Source organism: Corvus cornix, chromosome 12 (assembly GCF_000738735.6).
Source record: "Corvus cornix cornix isolate S_Up_H32 chromosome 12, ASM73873v5, whole genome shotgun sequence".
Lineage (NCBI taxonomy): Eukaryota > Metazoa > Chordata > Aves > Passeriformes > Corvidae > Corvus > Corvus cornix.
The window spans coordinates 10998757-11018571 of record NC_046342.1 but is presented as its reverse complement, the minus strand read 5'-3'; the positions used below and the strand labels follow the sequence as shown (position 1 = coordinate 11018571).

General features: G+C 42.2%; 1 protein-coding gene across 6 annotated transcripts in view; it reads right to left on the bottom strand.

Annotated features, from left to right (window-relative positions):
• Nucleotides 1–1708: 1708 nt before the first annotated feature.
• Nucleotides 1709–19815, bottom strand: part of SLC6A6 (solute carrier family 6 member 6) — a 57926-nt gene continuing 39819 nt past the window's right edge. For all 6 annotated transcript variants that reach the window (XM_039559161.1, XM_039559162.1, XM_039559164.1 and 3 more), the window contains 6 exons: nt 16089–16201; nt 13301–13438; nt 12141–12243; nt 11148–11248; nt 10278–10448; nt 1709–8852 (listed from right to left, as the gene is read on the bottom strand). In XM_039559161.1, coding sequence (XP_039415095.1) covers nt 8712–8852; nt 10278–10448; nt 11148–11248; nt 12141–12243; nt 13301–13438; nt 16089–16201 — 767 coding nt within the window. In that variant the 3' untranslated portion in view covers nt 1709–8711. The remainder of the gene's footprint in view (nt 8853–10277; nt 10449–11147; nt 11249–12140; nt 12244–13300; nt 13439–16088; nt 16202–19815) is intronic.

Below are 19815 nucleotides of genomic sequence, written 5' to 3'. Positions count from 1 at the left end.
GTGGCAGCCGTGATGGGGCAGCATTTGCAAAGCTGTGGTTAATCCCTGGGGATGGGTTAGAAAACTGCTGGAGAATGATGTGCTGGCAGGAGATGTCCCATCTGGTGCTCAGAACCCTGCATCTCCTGTGGGGTGCCTTGGGGTACCGTGGTAGCCAAATTACCCCGCCTCTGAAACTAGACATCCCAAGAGATGACTGCCACGAACCCAGAACACAGCTCCTTGTCTCCAGGCGTCGAGGATTTCTCTCCTAGGCTCCCATTGAGGGCAGCACAGGCTGGAATGCTTCCTGGATAAGGCCATAGGGAATCTCTGCTCACCAGCACAGAGAGGGTGAGTTGGAATTTGCACCCCTTTGTGACCAAGTGAGTAATGCAGGACTTTTCAGAGCCTGAGCGGGGTATAGGAATGTCCCTGGTTAGACTGGGGAATCATTGCCTTGCAAACAAGCCTTATCTGCCATCTCTGGCTGCCCTCCTGGGGTGAAGACTTCAGAACAGGGCCCTGCACCAGGGCCTTGCCAAAACCATGTGGAGCCAGCCGAGGCACTGGGGCTGCAGGAGGCTGAGTGAGCATCCATGAAATGCGAGTCCTGGGGCTCAGTGTGTGTCCAGGGGTTCTGTGTGTGTCCCAGGTAAAAGGTTAGAATGGAACTGCTCCCTGGGATGTGCCTCAGTGGGCAGCACATGCCCCTGCTGATGTCACTTCTCGTCCCATGGGCCTTGGCTGATGGGAGCAGCTGCAGCCCTGGGCAGGTGATGGCCACCAGGGCAGGTGGTCAAAACCTTCCAGCAGCAGCTCGTGGCACTTTGTGGCTTTTTAAATTTCCTGTTTATTTATTTTATTTTAACCTGAGACACACTGCAGTTGTTGCCTGTGCTCTTACAAGGCTGCTTAGACCAGACATTGCAGGCTGTGCTGATGAGAGGAGAAATTCCTGACAAAGTCCTCAATCACACCCAGCAAAACAATCAACCAAGCCAAAAAACCCCAGCTAAAGACAGCTGTGGGACTGATCCTGGGCATGGGGTGCTGGAGGCTCAGCTGTGATACTCAAATGTTTTGTTTTCACAAGGAGTAGCCACCTACATGTTGGTTTTTTCTTTCCCTACCTCAAATCAGGACTTCAGGAATGGACACTCTGGTGTTCTGTTTGACTGAAGAGGCCATCAACGAGCTTGAAATAACCAGTTTCATGCAACAGGAAAAGAAATGTTGGGGTGGGTTTTTTCCTTTCTTTTTCTTCCTGTTGGGCTTTTCTGGTGTATTTGAACTCTCACAGTAGTGGTGCCATGCATGGGCTGGGCACTTGCTGGTGAGAAATGGCTTTCTTTTGTATCACTTGGGGTTTTTTGTTTTGTTCTTTACCTCTTTGATGTATTTTGTTGTGGGTTTTTTTCCCCTCACCCCATTTTTTTTACCTATTAATTTGTCTGTATCCCAACCCATGAATTTTTGCACTTTTACCTTTCTCACTCTCTCCCCATCCCACTGGATGAGGGGGTGAGTGAGTGGCTGTGTGGGGCTGTGCTGTCAACCAGGGTAAAACCATGGAAAATGTGAAGTTAGATAGTGATTACACATATTTTATATATATAGTATTTTATAAGGACAAAAACCCCCCACACCAACAACCCCAAAATAAGTAATAGGTTTAAAGGAAAAACTGAGCCACTCAAAGACCAAAAAAACCATCCAAGGGCATAGCTGGTTTATAAAGGAAAGTTTTATTTTCAGTTATAAGGTGATTACAAACTCATCTAAAAAAGCAAAGATGACTTAAAAATATCCATATACATTTTATTTATCTAAAAAGCAAAACAGAAACTGCAAAATACAAACATTTACCATATACACAAAGGCAAGGGAGTTTTAGGATTAAATTACACTCCAGGATTTTTTTCAAATACAAATATTCCGTTTTGGAACACACAAAAAATGTTTTAAAATGTTTTAAAAATATTTTTAAGGTTTTTTTCTTTAAAAAAGCTCAGATGACATTTTTAAGGAGGCCATCATCGCCCTCGCCTCCTCGCTGCATGTGCTACTCATTATCACATTACTGTAGTCACAGTTGCTAGGAATTTAAATAATTTAAAAAACACCACTGTTTTCTTAGCCAAATACATCAAACAAGATGGACCACCTCTTACAATGTGAAGTCCCTGGCAATATTATCAGGTAACAATCACAACATTACACTGGAGAAAAAACAACATCCTATTGAACAACGAGCACTTCAGAACAGTACTGGGATGCTGCAATGCTGAGAGACCAGCGCTGGCTTCCAGGACAGGAGCAGGTCATGAGCTAACTCAACTTGCCCCCTCAGGTTTTGTTTTTTTATCAGCCTCTCAACAGAATTTTGCCACTGTTTGGTTTGGTTTTTTTTTTTTCTTTTTTGTTTTTTCCTTTTTTTTTTTGGTTTCTTTTTTTTCTTTTTTTTTCTTTTTTTTTCTTTATATATTGAAAAAAAAATCGACTCTTTCTAACAGCTGCAGAAGCAGGTACATTTGGGAACACTGTGTATCGTGCTCACTGTGCTACAGGGCTGAAGCCTTCCCCCACAAATGCACACATGTGCACAGCTCCTCAGCATCAAGTTTCTTTTTTTTTTTTTTTAATAGCTTTATTTTTCCCGTTATTTCTTCTGATTTCTCAAGTCAGGCCATGTTTTCCCGGCACTGCAAAAGGGAAAGTGAGCAGCACCATCCCACTGTGCACTGCAGAGCCATTGGGAGCAAGCCTCCAAAACTTGCTCCTTTAAAATTCTCTTCAATTTACTTTACTCCTAATGCTCGTGGTAATTAAATTCTGACGCTTTTACTGATTATTTCAAATGAGGACACAGCAGCAATACAAAAAGGCTGTGTCTGCTCTGCCATTCAATTGCCCAGCATTACAAGCAGGGTCAGGCTCTTTTCCAGTCACAAACCCTGTCACCAAAGTTTTCCACCTTTGATGGGGATGGGTGGGTGATTTGTTTTCTTAAAATTTTCAACCTGCAAAATTTTGAGCTTGTCCCTATTTTTGGTGAAATGGTATCTCAAGCTATTTCTGCTCTTGTTTTAGGACATGGGTAAATTGAAATCACCAATTCCCAATGACAACTGGAAAAAAACCACACAAAGAATGGGACTTTTTATTTTTATTTTTTAAAAGAAACAAACAAATTGAGATTTTTTTTTTTTTTTCCAGAGAAGCATTATCCATGTACACATTTTTTTTGGGCTGGCAGAAAAGAGCCACAATCTGGTGGAGGGTGTGGGGCTGGATTGGGCAGTTTTCCAGTGGGTGCTGGTGCTGGTTATATTCAAGTCTCTCTTGAGCAATCTCTCCCATTGACTCAAATTGACCACTAATACCATAAGAAAATTTTTGTGACCAAAGTATGGAGCTCAGAGCACCTCTTTTGCACTAGTTCAAGGGTTTCTTAAATGTCAAGTGTCATCAAATCAACTAAATACTTTGTTTCTTAAGCTTATCTTTGATTATAAGAAATAAAACAAGCTACCAGGGTTCGACAGTTCCTGACCTTTGCTCATGCAAATATACAAATACACAACTACACGTCAATCCTAACCACAAGGCTTTGGATGCTGATTTTGGAGAAAACAAGTCCAGGGCAGCTGCCTGAACCCACACCACACCCAACCTCCCATGCCAGGAGCCATGTGGTGCCTGCAAGTAGCCAGGAGAGTTTACAAATCCAACCTTAAGGCTTCCTCGGAGGGGCCATGGTCCAGGATTTTGTTATTACTGTCCCTCTTCCACCACTCCCATTTAGGAAAGACCATTTGGACACCCTGGCAGGTTGGCTCTTTGCAGGCAAGTGGTGCCTAAATCTCCTCAATCCTCATCCTGAACAGCTTGGCAAGATTTACACACATGATTTGCAGCCTAGGAATAGAAGCAATGTCCCCACTGTGTGCGTGCATATGAGGGTGGAAGATTTCATCTACTACTCTACTTAAACACAGATTTATTTTTATTCTTTTTACTGAAAGTGAGCAACTTCCATTGAATCTCCTTGGAAATAATGTCAGGGTCATCTTTCTTCCAAGTGTACTTGAGCTGCTTAACTAACTTGTCCACTGCATTCAATGCACAGCTTATTTAACATTTTATATACATTATGCCTCCATGAGTGATCCTGCAGGGACCACAAGACATAGAAGCTAATAATCAGTTATTCAAAAATGTTCAAATCCGTCTCCCACAGCTGGAAGTTTGCCATTGATGCAACAAGTGGGAGCTTTGAACCCAAGTGTGACAAGCACAACCTCAACAAAACTGAAAATCTCCTTAGCAAATAAAAACAGACCAGGAGGAGACTTGGAAAAGATCTATTGAATGGAGATGTCCATGTGTCTTCAGATCTACTTGAGTTATCTAATGCTGAGACAAAGAAGAGGAACCAGAAGCATCTGCAGTTGGGAAAGGAGGATTGGGCTGGAAACAGGACTGGAAACAGCTGCAGGAGGTGCTGTCCTGACAATAAAAGCTCTGCTGATGTTGTTGGGGTTTTTTCAGTGTTACAGCAACTGTAAGGCTGCACTTTTTTTTCCCCCCCTACTTTTCCTCATTTCCTCCTCTCCCCAAGAACAGCAGTGAAAACCAGTTTTGCTGAGCTGTTCCAGCAGATCATTCCTAACTCCCCTCCACCACCCCTAATTCCAGGAGCTGCACTGCTGCTGCGGGGTGGCCACCAGCACTTCTAGATGGCAAATACAGCTGCCAGGCTTTTGTATTTTCATTTACATCACAAGAACAAATCCATTGTGGACCTACTATCTCAAACTTTAAAAAGGACTTTTCTAAGTGTGTGGATCTGTTTGGACCAGATGAAACGGAAAGCTATGAGCTATGATGAGAAGGAAAAATAGAATAATAACAACAACAATAAAAAACCAGTTCTATTTATGAAATCATACTGCTTAAACACTGAGATACAGACTACTGGTAAAGTCCGTTACAATAGATGATCATTCAGAGAGATCATCACTAGTAACAGGTGAACTGAAAAGGTTTGGAAAATTAAGAAAAATAAGAAACAGGTCAGAAAAATCTCATGGGGAATATGTTCCCCTTTACATTTCTACTACCTCTTGATTTCAGTTCAACTGGAAATAAATACTGCTGAAACTCTGCTGTTTTCAAGCCCAGAAGACCCCATGAATACAAAGGTACATGAAACATGAAAACGTGTGCATTTTGTCTTGGTTTATGCTGGCTTAAATCTCCAGGATCTAGTTCTAAAGATCTCATGCCAAAACTGCACTGTTTTCCCTAGATCCAAACCAGTTCATCTATAACTAGTCATGATGCTTTAACATAGAGTTCCGCATTTACACAAAACAGGTAAAGTAGGTCATAAGAGTTTAAACAAGTAAATAGAGGAAAAAAATCAGTTGTCTTTGCAGTCAAAATAGGTAGAAAACACAAACTTTCTTAAAAAATTATTTTTTAATAAATTTGGCAGAGGATCATGTTGAAATGCAAATTTATCACCAAGAAAAGTTTAGAAATCTGATAAAATTGTTAGGTAAAAACCCCAAACTGTAAAAATGCAAATGTGCTCACTGGAACTCAAACCCCAGATATAATAAGAAGAATTAAGTAGTTTTTTTTTTTTTTTTGGCAGGAGAGGGAGGAGGGGAGAGGGGAACTGTTTTCCAGAAACAATGATTTGTTGGCTCTTGGTGAGTCCCAGCCCTCCCTTGCAGTCTTACTGCAGAGCACAGCAGGGCCAGGGAAGCTGACACAGAGAATCTTCAGTGAGGTTGTTGCATTTGTGCGAGACCTTTTCACTTGGATCATGGAAGCGACTGATTTGAATGGCACAGTTTGTATCGAAATGGGGCTGGGTTCTATTCTCTGGTAGTTGTACTTTGAAAGGTGTAGTATTATCCCTCTGGTTCTTCCTACAAAGACACTCTCCACAATATGGGAGAGGCCTGAACACCCAGCTGACTTGCTGGAGACATCTTCGATGTAGCCAAACCATTTTTTTCCCCTAACTAAAGCTTGTCTCAGCTCTATAGCACAAAAGTCATGTTCAAACTATATAATCTCAAACACAGTTGTATGACAATGTATGTATACAAAAAAAGAAAGAAATCAAACGTCAGTGTTTCATCTGCACTCACAAAACCCATTAATTTAGACCCCCCCATACCTTCTACTCCCTCTTCACCTGTGCCTGTTTTCTGCAGACACTGATTGTAACTCAAAAATGAGAGCCCAAGCTGAAGCTCACCAAGAGAGTTATCTTTGGTTACATTTTCTTGCCTTTGATTGTTAAAAAAATAAAATTGCTGTATGCATGTTTCTTTATTTTGGGCACATTTGAGGACACCCACTGGCTCTCAGAATTCCTTCTGTGACCTTGGATGGTTTCTGCCACTTGCCCAGCAGGTGTCATTTAGATGTTTGCTATCTCCAGCTATGCAAAAGTTTCCTTTAGAACTCTCATAATACAGCAACCAGAAAAAAGAAAACACAATTCTACTGTGACTGGTTTTGTTGCTGCAACTCAGCTCTCTGTTGTAAAAGTATCTACAAATTCAAACTAGAAAGATTTGGAAGTTATAGATGCAGCGATGTTTTTCTTTAATTAGTAATTATTTTGGTCCATCTCTTAGTTTTAAATCTCCCTGTTTCTGTTACAGGGAAACCAGCAAGTTAAGAAATATTTGTGCTGCTGTGGCCAGTTAGCCCACGGGAAAAGAAAAAAGAAAATAAAACTACTGTGTAGGAATGTTAAGAACTGTTTATGTTCCTGTTTAAATAAATGACAAACTCTGCCCTGACAGACTAAGCTGACAGCAGAATAAGCAGATACAAACTTTGTTCTTATCAAGCATTTCTTCTAAATACCTTTGGATAGACTACCTGTGGTATGGTAAGAAAAAAACTCTCTTCCTCTAATACAATGCCCACAAGACAAGGCTGAGTTTCGCTGGAGAACTTGTTCCCAGCACAACCTGCTCAAGTTTAAAAAAAAAAGAAAAAGAAAAAGAAAAAGGCATTTGTCCATATTTTGGACAGTTTTCAGGGATCCAATTCCCCATGGAAACATTCACCTGCACTACATAAAGTGGAACCCCCATTCCTATACTCCTTGTAGTGGTTTCTCTTCTCTTCCCAGCCTCACCTGGAATGGTACCCAATTCCTTCTGACCAATACAAAGTATTTCAGTGTTACATGTTCCCTTTGCTTTAATTTAAATTCCAAAGAGCCCTGTTTCTTCAGTAGATAAAATTCATAAATATGTTTGCCACCCTCCAGCCCTCCTAAAAATAAAATAAAATAAAATAGAATAAAGTAAAATAAAATAAAATCATGTTTTAACCCAATGATGAGCAAGGAGACTGGGGGCTCTAGGTCCACGACTGCTATTTAGTAACATGGGACAAGGGACTCACTTAGTCCTTTTGTTTGTTCCTCCAACAGCAATGACCTCCCTCCCCCAAATAAATAAATAAAGCAAATCCTGGTTACCGAACTTGGAAAAGCATTTTTGAGATACGTGGATGAAAAGCACCTGTTTGCTGTGTGATATTATTATCATCATTACTATTATTATTATTAACAATGTGTCTGTTATCAATACCAGTTACACCAGGTGAGTGGTTTTGTTCCTCCTGCCAGGGATGACCTGGTTTGTGCTCACCTCTGGACGGTCAGAGTCCAGAAATGATTCCTTTATTTTCCTGCCCCAAACCAAAGTCCAAATGAGCAAGTGAACACCTGAAACACCCAGAGGGCAGGTGCTGCTTTTCCCCTCTTGGCTGCTAAGTGCTCACCTGTGCTGCCCTGGGGACAGGCTGCCCTCCCAGTTTGCAGAATTCAAGTTTACACCAGTGCCACCACACCAAAACATGGTTTGCTGGAAAACTCAGGAGCAGGTACTCAACCACCCTGCTCACACACAAACAGCAGGCATTTCACTTAGGTAAAAAACCCTCAAAAATTTTAAAAACAACAACAAAAAAAGACTGAACCATGCCAAATCCTGCAAATGCCCTCCTCAAGTTCTCTCCCATCAGTGTGACAGAGTCCCAGCGCTGTCCTTGGGAGGGACAGCCACAAGACTGTTCACACCCAGCTTCTCTTCATCCCTTGCAAACTCCCTGCTCCAGCTGTTTGGCTATATCCCTATCCAGGGACTGCACTAAACAAAACTGTACCCACTCCCTAAAGTGACCCTGACTCCTGTCGTTTACCACAGTTGAACCAGAGGGTAGAAATACTACACCTTTGAAAATTCTCTTGAAACAGCATTTTTAAAAAAATCTATCTCTCAACAGAGCTCCTTTTGTGTGTTCTGTAGGTTACCCTGCTCCCAACCATACCAGCACCTAAAATTGCTTTCTGAGACTTGAATGTATTGCTGGCAAGACAATAAATTCAAGTGGTAAGGTGTATAATATTTAGAGATAAAGATATATATATTTAAAAAAACCCAATAATAGTAAATTCTTGTAATATGTCTAGTCTGATATGAAAGCTCTCCCTCTACAGAGAGACGTCTGCTGTGATTACCTTACAAAATATTAAAAAAAAAAACACACACAAAAAATAACTTTCTCTGTGAGAAATAAAAATAAATCCTAGTGCAAATATAAAGCTCTGTAAACCTGGTCCTATGAGAATCTATGGTTAGTAAACGGCAGTTAAAGCAGGTTTATCCTCTCACAGAGAGAGCTCACATCATGGTTTCCACAATGATATGAGTTGGCTTGATCAATCCGCCATTTGAAGTTCCATTGGGGCAGAAGGGGGTGCCACTCTCCGTTTCTTTGGACCACCGATTCACTTCCTTGGGGGCAGCCACCGCCTTTATCCTCTGAAAGAGAGAAGGAAAGCAGAGCTGAGATGCCCAGAAGGCCTCTGTGTCCCCACGTGCAGGACGCGGCATTCCAAGGACAGGGACGGGCGGCGGTGGGAGACGCGCGCCTGCGGCTCTGTGAGGCTGTGGGGATCTGTGGGGCCTTCAACTCCTGCTCAGCTGCAGAGCCTGACTGGAGGCAGGGAAGTCAGGCAGGAGGGTAGTCCCAGCAATTTCCAGCATCCTGCACGTTGGGCTTTCAGTGCTGCAAATGATGCGCGTCCTCCTTCCTCATTTAGAAACAGCTCTGCCTCTCAGCCCAGCCTTCACTGCCAAGTGGCGACTTCTGTCCTACATCTCAGCTCACAAAGGAAGAACTAAATGGCATCTAGAGTGTTTACTCTCTTTCCTTCCCTAACATGGTCTTTGAGCTGTGTTTTGGCTACTTTTAGACTTGTCTCTCATGGTGACAATGGTGACAATGTAGGCAGGAAAATTAACACTTATGCCCTGGCCACAGCTGAAAAAGACCATTAACACTTGGACAAAAACAAATGCAAGTGTTTGTGCTCTGGGAAATGTTTGGGTTTGGTATTTTTTTAAATTCTCTTTATGCCTAACCCAAAGTGTCCCACTTTCTTCTCCAAGAATACCCTGAGCTGCCTTTAAGACTGACTCGTTAGGCATAAACAAAACTAATCTGAAAACTTAGAAGAGAATTGCTAAGTTTCTTGCTTGCACAGCCTCTAAAGACCTTCCACTGCAAGAAAAACAAATTAGAGGAGCCCACAATGAGCTGCTAAGGGCAAGAGATTTCCTGCAAATCCAAACCCGAGGGAATGTGCACTGTCAAGTCTGAATCAGACCCAAAGTTTTCTAAATACCAGGCCAATCTGGATCCAGTGTTTCAGTTTGAAATAAAAGAAACGCAAATTTTAAAAGCTAAAAAGTGAAGCCCTCTCTCAAGAGGGTTTGACTTTTATTTAGTCCCCCACAGTGAAGCTCATGCCTGAGAGCCACACAATCCACAGGCATATCTGAATTTCCCTGAAATTCAATGAGTTTTTACACAACCAGGTTTGACCCAGGTCTCTCTCTCTTTTTCTTTCTCAGCGATTTTCAGGATGGTGCTTCTGTGTCTCTGTGGGCTGGAGAAGGGAAACTTGAAACTCAGAAACACCTCAGTCCTTGAATGTTTGTCCGCACGTGGAGGTAATGATTTGCCAAGCTGGAAGCTGCACAAGTGGGACACGAGTAAAATCACTTGGTGTTTATCTGGAACAGAAGGCTTTGTGTTTGTTCTGTTCCTACTGTTTGCCCAGAGGACAGCTGATCTTTAACAATCTTATTTGCCCTATCTGGGCAAGGTGGCAGTTTTCCAAGCACTACTTTGTATAAAAAGTTAAAGCTCCCTTTCTCCTCTAGACAGACAACTGCTCTTACCTCAATGAGCGACCCATCTGACTGAATGATGCGGATGACCATCACCATAGGGATGCAGATCATGGAGGAAAGGGCAAGAACCCAGCCCAGGCCAATTGCCCAGTCTGGGTATGTGTAGACCTTGTTGTAGGTCAGTGGTTTATACTTGGCCAAAGAAAAGATAAAGCATCCCTGTGGATGAGAAAGGAAAACAAAGTGAGGCTCAAAAAAACGCTAAAAGCAGTAGGGCTCTGGTGCTACCACTGGCCCTGAGGAAGACAGGCAGTGAAAGGCAGGGCTGATGGATACCATATGTACTTTAAGCCAATGGGGGAATTGTTCTTCCATTTAAATCATTGGAAGAGCATCTGCATCTGCTTATAGCATCTGCTGTGTGACAAGAGAGTGCTAAGAGATGGTGCTGAACAGCTGCAGTACACGGCCAATCCTTCTTCAGGGCTCAACTATTTGCTGTATACTGCAAGATTACCAGGATGTTCTTCCCACCCAATGAAATACTTCAAGCTGAGGTCTGCCTCAGACTGCTCAAGTCTTTTTGTTACAATGGCCTAGCAGTCCTATGTCTTAAAGTAGGAACTGTGCTTTGGAGAGTGAATTTTCTCTTAATGAATGTAGAATTTTGCCAATCCTAAGAAAAATCCACTTAAATGTAGCCAACTGCAATTTGTGCAGGCACAGTAGAGAGTAGAAAGCTGTCATGTTAACAGCTGACATCTGAGAACATGATGTCTTTGAGACGTATGTTCAAGCCTTCAGCTTCTCTTTGCAAATTGGCCTCTGAATGCAACAGCCTTCCCTTGAAGAGAAGCAGTAAGAGGTGCCTTAGCACTGCCAGACGTAAGACTTGAAAGAGCACAGGTCAGTACTCACCACACAAAGAACTGGTGTGATCACAATCCAGCTCCATTTCATCCAGGGACCAGGTCTGTATCCAATCATATCCTCAATGGCATCATAAATATTATCAGCGCCTGCAAGAACCGAGCAAATAAAAGCCCTGTAAATACTGTAGGATTAAAGCTGCCTTCCTCGGCTCCCCAAGGGGTATTTAAAGGGAAGATGAGGGTGTCAGAGGTATTCTTCAAATGCTTCCCACAGCTGTGAAGTCCAAAATGATTTTCTTGAAAAGCCCAAATGTCTGGGGACTCTCTCATCCCATCTCTCCCCTCATTATTTGGCTGCAGGAGGGCAATGCTAATCTCTCCTGCCCCTGTCACACATGCTCTCCTCTCTCACTGAACTTCCCAGAGGGATCACTATGGGAAAGACTTGACAGCAAACGGTGCACCTGCTTCTACAGAAATCTGACTTTGTTTGTTTTGCTTTTCTGAGGAGATGGAATACATGGAGAATAAGAAAATAACCAGTCCTAATCAGCAAACATCTGATTATTCCCCAGCCACAGCTCAGGCAGCTACAGAGGCCACTGTCAGACCTTGGTTCTTGGCATTGCCTAAAAGTAATGGTGCAGAATACACTTTTCAGCTCTTTTTGTACTTTCTGTTTGGTTGGCTTGTCCCTGCAGACACTGCAGCTCTGAAAGGAAATTCTCTGAGAGACAAACAGAAATTTTCATGGCTGGCCACACTTTAAACTCTCACCTCTAAACTTAACACATGAAAATGCTTAATTGTGCCCTTATTAATTAGCAATGGAAGAATACTCATTTTTTGTGGAAAAAACACTGGAGGTTGGATTCATCCCAGATGCAAATTTGTCTCCAAGAGGTCAGGGCAAATTTATACTAATGGCATGTGTCTGCTGCTGGGAAGAAGACTCTGGGGTGGCTGATCATTAAATATTTGCCTAGCAAAATTGTCACTGACTCATCAAAAGATATCAGATGAAAGGATTCTCACTTACCATAAACCCAGGCTACAGCAATACATTCAAAGAATGCAACCCACAAAAGGCATACACCACTAGCTGCATAGTAGTCAAAGAGTTGAAAAACATACATGCCACCCTGTAAAAGAGAGACACAATTGGTTAGGATCCAACAGGAAAAAAAACCCCAAGAATTCAGGCCCAGCTCCCAGCAGCATCTACCAACATATCCTAATGGCTCCTGTCCAACAAGAAGCAGCATCTAGCAAGTAGGTAAGGTAAATATTTGGCATTACCTTCCCCAGGGAATATGCATGTTTATTACAGGAATAATTCCAAACAAGACAGCGATTAAACAAAATTAGGCCACTTAGTATAATCTACTGAGACACTTAAATCTTGCCTTCTTACAAGTATTTTAGGATGGGCATTTAAAGAAACAAATAGTACAAAAAGTAATAGGTTGCCTCCTAACATTAACACCTTAAAAAGACTAAAAATGAAAGCCAATTCATCAAGAAGGTCTTTATTTATTGAGTGAAGGGGCTAATTTCATGAAAATAGTTCATTTTTTGTTTTATGACTCCATTTGTACTCTGCTGTTAGACTCTGCTCTCACTACACTGCACTTTCACTTGAGAAACTGTGGGGTTTGGGCACCTCTGTTACAGGTGCTATTTTACCTCCCACAGTAGAGCTCTTCCAGTTGTTTGTAAAATCTGACTTGGATTTTATTTTGAAGATAAATATCACAACAGTGCAGGCACTGGAATATATTTCTGTCTTGTTTATACTAGAATAAATCCAGTGGTATTTAATTAATTCAAATCTGTGTAATTAAGATAAAAATCTCTTTCCCTGAATGCCACTGGATGGATTCTTAATGTGCTCTGCTGAATGTTTCCTATATGTTTCATCATTTAGAGCTAGATGTTAATATTCATACTCATGTTGACTGGTACCTGAGATTAGATTGAACTTAATGAGGTTTCACGTTCCTGTCCCTGTGACTGAAAAGGGAAGGGATATATAACTCCCATTCAAAATGCTTTCAGATCTAGGGACTAAAGATGCTCTGTCCATAGAAAAAGCACTACTCCTATGAGTGGCTAATTCTTTGCAGTCTCAATCATAGCTAAAACTGGCCTGAAAAATGGCTAAAAAAGAGGGCAATTTGCAGCACTGGTACTACTTACCTCAGTCACCATAGTTAGTCCCAGAAGATAGCTAAGGAAACACACTATAGCGATGAAGATTTCCCGTCGGTAACCCTTCCTTAGGAAGGATGGGTGCAGATCAACTAATGACGTGATCTGTCCTTCAACTTCAACAAACTGCAGGGTGAAAACAACAGCAGAGAAATGACTTGAACATTACCTGCCATGCCACCCAGGCTCCTACTTGAACAAACCCTCCCCAGCAACACCCCAGCTCTGTACTCTGTGCTGCTCTCAATAAAGAAATAGAAGCCATCCCTTTGTAACCCTGAGGTTGGAGCATGGGCGTAATTTACAGGTTGGAACAAGCTTTCAGAATTTCTTTTTATTTCCTAGGAGCCTTCTGAGCTACCAAAGGGGCTCTGCAAATGCAAGCCACGAGGATGAAGGAGGCGCTTACGTGCCTGATGACAGGAAGGCACTTATGTGGCTTTTATGCTGTCACTGTCCCAGATGGACACAGGATGTATGCCAGAAAAGAAGCAGAGGGAAACACTCAAAAAAGTCCAAACTAGGAGAGTACCTCCCAGCCTTTTTCTGATGTGCTAGGAAACCTCACAGGTACTAGTTAGGTTAATTCCAAAATTTGATATAATTCTATTCTTGGGTTTGTTAGTGAAAATCCAGCCAAGGGAAAGCAGACTTTGATGTGAAACAGCAGCTCTTGACTGAACGTGTCCTTTCTGGATCTATGAGCAGAGTATCTCCGACTGAGGCTCTAGGTACTTCTGCAGCAATAATGGAGCTGCTCATAGAGTCCCCATTCAATGATCTGGCAAATTATTTGCACTTGTAAACCAAAAATGAAACTCTGGATAAATGAGCTAAAAGTCTTTATCTTGCTTCATGATAACTGTATTTAAACTTACTTGCCTTTGGAAAACTATATGACTGGGTAACTTGAGTTAAGCAAATAACCCAAATTAGATTTGAATAAAAGTTTAAAGTTAATCAAAAACCAGATCTTTTTGTCCCTGGAGGAAAGCAGCTACTGAACTTCCCCAAATAAAACCATGGAAGGGATCTTTTAACTGATCTGTACTTTCAACCTGGCAAGGTACAAAGCACCAAGCTCACTGAAGACATGAGGACATGGATTGGATTTATCCATCAAGGCTGCCTCTGTAGAAAAGATCTTGGCTTTAAGTAGATACACCATCTTAAGTAATAGCTTATCATGGGGAATCTATGACAGAGATAATTTCACAAAAAGAGGCATTTTCCTACCTGGCACCTCATTGCTCTTACAGCACCCAGAAATGCCCTATATCAACCCTACCCTCTTTCTGAAGCTCTGTTTTGGAAATACAGACTGCCCTATGAACAGATTTTGTCCTCCACAAAATTTTATTGCCCCCATCTTGTTACTTTGACTTGTGTAAAACTGGTTTTCTTTTTAAATGTAACCCTTTCCTTCGAGCTGATTTGATCTGCAACTGCTCTGGCATTCCAGAAACCTGCTTGACTGCTCTCCAAAAAACCAGAGGGGTGAAGGAGAGAAATTAAGCGCTCCAATTAGTTTTAATCATTCTGTGCAGTGAGGAGCTTTTTAAAATTACTAGACAGCTTCCAATATGCATAAGCATAGGGTTGCTGAACCACAGCATTGGGTACTTTCACATTTACTTTGGAGCCATTGAGAGTTGCTCACTAGAGTTCAAAGATTAAGCCATAAAGAGCAATTTAGGGAAAAATAAATATAAAAAAAATGTCAGAGATTAAGTACACAACAACTGGGTAAAAAATCCATTTACGGAGCTCTCATATGAGAGAGCATTTAGGCTACAGAAACTTTTCATCCTTATGAATATATATTTTTTTTAAATCTTAGTGACTTTCCATTTGAGTGCAGAAAACTTTGGCAATTTTGAATGTGTAGTTACCGCACAGTCCCTGGTCACCCATGTTTCCTTGTGAGTAGACTATCTAGAAATGATTTACAGGTTCCTTGGCAGTATTTAGTCCAACATTCCTACAAGTAGCCACTGGGAAAAATAACCTAACTTCCTGACTGAACTTTTTGATTTTTTTCATGCTCACTAATTAACAGCAGTGTGTGCTATAAAATCAGTACAGCTGGAATCTGAGATGCTTTCTGGCCTGTTTGGAGATACTGAATGCATGCTGCTGACGTGAAAGTCAGCAGGATCCCACATCGCTCAGCGCCTCCAAGCCCAAGGCCACCAAAAAAGGCTGCAGCTTTGTCCTCTCACTGTTCTTGAGGCCACCCTGGATATACCATACAAAACATTTTGTGCTTTTTGTACCTCATGACAACTTTGCTTTTCTTTTTTGGCACTTGGCAACTATCAAAACCCATATTCCTAGCAGTTGTTAGTGTTTTAATGATGGTGTGTACACCCTGCAGGTGATCGCAGTGGCACAGAGCACTCTGTGGAACAGACTGCTGCAGTCCTTTGTTTTAAAATAATTAAGTTTTTTTTCCAAAGTAAGAAAGTACTGCACTGCAACCAAAATGGTGGTATTTTGTGGTCAGACTAGGACTGAAATTTAGGTTAGGGAATACTGCCCTAGTGTGGTAACCCTACTAACTCCTGATGACAAAGACTTACTGAGCAACACAACATTATGAATCAACAGATATAGATTCATCAAGTGCAACCCCTACACTAAAAAGCAACCCAGACGAATTCCTCTCAAGCAACATTAGAGGTATTCTCTTCTTAATTCATGCCTGTAAAACCAGCTTTTCTCAGTCAGCAGTGCTGACACAATAAGCCACACATCTCTTATCCATTGTACTAACCTGGCTATCCAGTCCAAGCAACAGAAGCATAATAAAAAAAAGGATTGCCCAAAAGGTGGGCAGTGGCATCATGGACACAGCTTTTGGGTAGGCAATGAAGGCCAGGCCTGGACCTAGAGAAAGAGAAAACAGGGAGGGGGGAAGGGAAGGGAAGAAAAGTAGTAAGTACCAGCTCTTTGGTAAAGGTAGCCACCCTCAAATTCAGGAATGCCTGGTTCCGTTCAGATAAATCCAAACGCAGCTGGAAATACCAGAAGTGAAAGAGTTTGGCTCTTTTATCTGAAATCGAAGCACGCATGACTACAGCAGAAACCACAGGCAAACCCCGAGGCCAGTGCTAACAGATCTCCAGTTTTAACATCTGTCTCAAACATGCCAATAATGGAGGTGTCCTACACCTGCCCTGCACAGACACAGGACAGTCTTGGGGGCCGGGGGGCAAGGGGTGACCCAAGGGAATGGCAGAATCCCACTGCTAGCCCACATGGTCATGGTGAAGATGATGATGATGAAACTCTTTTGCATGCAGGGAAGGGGACTCTGCTATAAACATTCCCTGGGATCTCCACTAATGCAACCACTGCCTCCCTCTGTATGCAACCTCCAAACCCTGTGTGGCTGTTCTAAAGTGGGGTTTGCTCTCCAAGGAGTTTGCTCCTTCTCTCTTCTGCAAACCCTCCCTGCTGCACTGAGTGATCAGGCTACTCCTAATTTTATCAACTGCAATTGAAAAAACTGCTGTTAGGAACTGCTGGGGTGTAAAATCACTCTGTGTAAAATTGCTTCCCCGTTACATCATCTGCCCCTATCCAGGCCAGCCTACATGGACCTGCCACGGTGACACTGAGCATGACCATCATCAGCCCCAGCTGTAGGATGGGTTGCAAATGTAGGAGGACCAATGGGGCTGGGGCTGAGTGCTTGAGGTTGAGTGCCCAGGTTCTCTGCTCTGGAACCTGAAGTGTGGAGTGCTCCTCCCTAGATGGGGTCTCGCCTGCCCTGTGACCAGATGTCACCTCACTCGTACCCATACGGAGCACAGGCACAGTGCTCATCTCCAGAGGCTCCCTCACCTGGAGCCAGGTGCTATCAGCTGTCCTTTGTGAGAGCTTCTGTGGAGAGAGGAAGAGCCCTCCACCAGTGGGAGACAGGAACACTGGCAACCCAGCATTTATGGCAGGCTCTCAGAGGAGATGAAGAAATTTGGTGAGGCTGACAAAAAATTCTGAGGGCAGATTTAAATTCAGAGTGAAACCAGGAATGCCTGGCTCATCTGCTTGTTTACTTTGAGGAGCTTTCAAAGTGCCAGTTTTCAAGTGGATTCATGTAATTTTCAATAGGAAAAGGCATTTTTTTAAGATGCTGCAGTGTGGGGCCAAAAAATGTTATTTCTGATCTGTACAGAAAAATCTCTAACACTGTTCTTCCTACCTCCCACTTTTCCTTTCCAACAAGAAAGATGGAAAAAGAAGCAAGAGAAAGAGGTAAAACAAGATGACTTTTTTTTCAAACTAAAGAAAACTTTAAGTCACTGAAAATAGTTGAACATAAATAAATACAAATTAGCCAACAATCAAGTAACTAATTTTATTTTAAATGAAACACAACTAAGATTTTATACGACAGAAGATACCAGAAAAATTGGTGAATGTCTCAAATTTTGGGGAGCTTTGCTTTTTTCCCCCTTAATTCAGTGGATACAGTAGATCCTCTTTGAGGGAGAGCTGCTACCAGATGGCATTTGCAGCTATCTGTGCAATTGATGAGACAGATGTGAAACTGCCCTCCTCAAAATTTGCTGCAATTCTGTATGCTTTGGCCAGTGAAACTGCTCTTGCACTGTGACACCAACTAATACCAAGTGCCCTAAGCCCTGAGCTAATTTTGATTTTCCTTTGAAGCTAAGTGTTGAAACATAAAAAGTCCATGTGAAAGAAAATGTTCCTGGCAAGCCCTCAACCGAAACATAAATAATCTAAAATTTGTATTTAATTTGAAGCCCTGTTGTTTTGAAGGGTGTTTTGCAAAAGTGAAGCACTTGTGGCTGCTATTAAAAGCCAGTGAGGACTGCCACAATCCCAGCCCACGCACTGGCCGATAGCCATGGAGTGCTGTGGCATGGCTGGAGAGCTGCAGAGGCAGAGACCAGGAAGGCATCAGGAAACCCAAGGCACTATCCTCAGACCTGCTTAATCTGAATTTGTTTGCAAATGGAATTTAAAAAAAAGCAAAAAAAAAAACGGAAAAAAAACCCCACAAATCTTGTGCTGGTTTAACAGTGCTACAAATTGCATGGGTGGCAAAGTATTTTTCCCAGCCAAACAGAGGCCACATGGATTAGACAGGACTCACTATGGTTTTTTTGAGCCCCAACTGCTTTCCTCTCTATCTTTAAAAGAACTTCTGAATAACAAAAAAAAAGCCATTTATTAAAAATCTGCTTTCAGCGAGGAGTCAGAGAAGTCTGAGTTAACTGCTGAGTAAACCTGCTAAAGCCAGTGAAGGCTAGCAGTGACCAGTGCCTTCAGCAGGAGCCAGCCCTGCCTGACAAGTGTGTCCCAGGCACATGGCACCAATGCTGAATTTGGCACTGGGAAAAAATGTGGCCATGAGATTCTGATGTCAGCAAATTTGTTGATGTTCCCGTGGCTTTCAGGAGGGCAAACAAACGGTGACATGGATAGGGCAGGAGGAATTTAACTCACTGGGCAGAGACGGGGTCTCAGCCCTGTGGACATCTCCTGCCAAGTGCTGTGGCCAAGCAGCAGCACCTCTGCTCACTTTTCCCTGACCCAGGGGAGCAGTTCTGACCTTGCATCAAAAGAAACCAAAAAAGGCAAGGCCAGAAAAGAGAGGCTCAAGCACCTGCTGAATCCTTCTGTGCTGAAAAGCAGCAACAAGAACTTTGCCCAGAGCCCTGTGTGGGTCCAGGGACACTCATCCCAGGGGGACCAAGTGTCTTCAGTAGCTCTGCACTTATCTCTCTGAGAAAGGCAGCAAGAAAACACATGGGAAGTGGTTTGGACACTTTTGGATAATTTTAGTAGTGTTTGCTGTCATGTAAAAATGTCCCCTAGGACTTAGCCAAAGACCAGCAGGGACAGGCACCCACCGCACGGTGAGACAGCTGCAATCTCTGGCCATCAGTGATGTGGATTTAAATAAAGGAGTAGACAACAAAATATGCAAAAAATTCAAAGGCCGAGTTCAGGAGCAAATCAGTGCCCTTGCTGTCCCTATAATAAGCTATTAAACTCCTCATTTAAAAAAATGCTTTTTGAGGTGTTGAAAAAAGGCTTTGTAAACACAGAGTCAGAGTTAATTTGTGTTTAAACATTACCTAACAATCCAGTGTAACTATGGAATTGTTTAATTCTAAAAAAGTCAAGTGACAGGAATGTAGCTGCCTGTATCAGAGATATAATAATAAAAATTAGAATAAATATTGACCAGATAAAAACCTAATGTACAAATACTTAAAAATACTACTCTTGGAATTGATCCACCTACATATAAATAAAAAAATTAGGGCTATTTATGATTCATTCAATAGGATTATTCCCTTGCTTCCTGTTTCCAAACAAAGCAATCAACCTCTGAACAAAGTAAGCTTTATGGACAAGATTGTTACTAATTGCACTTGCAAGAGCTATGCCAATTGCAGCCACCCAAGAATCCAGCAGTGCCATCAATGTCATTAGTTTTTCATTAGCCCTTCTGAAGTGAG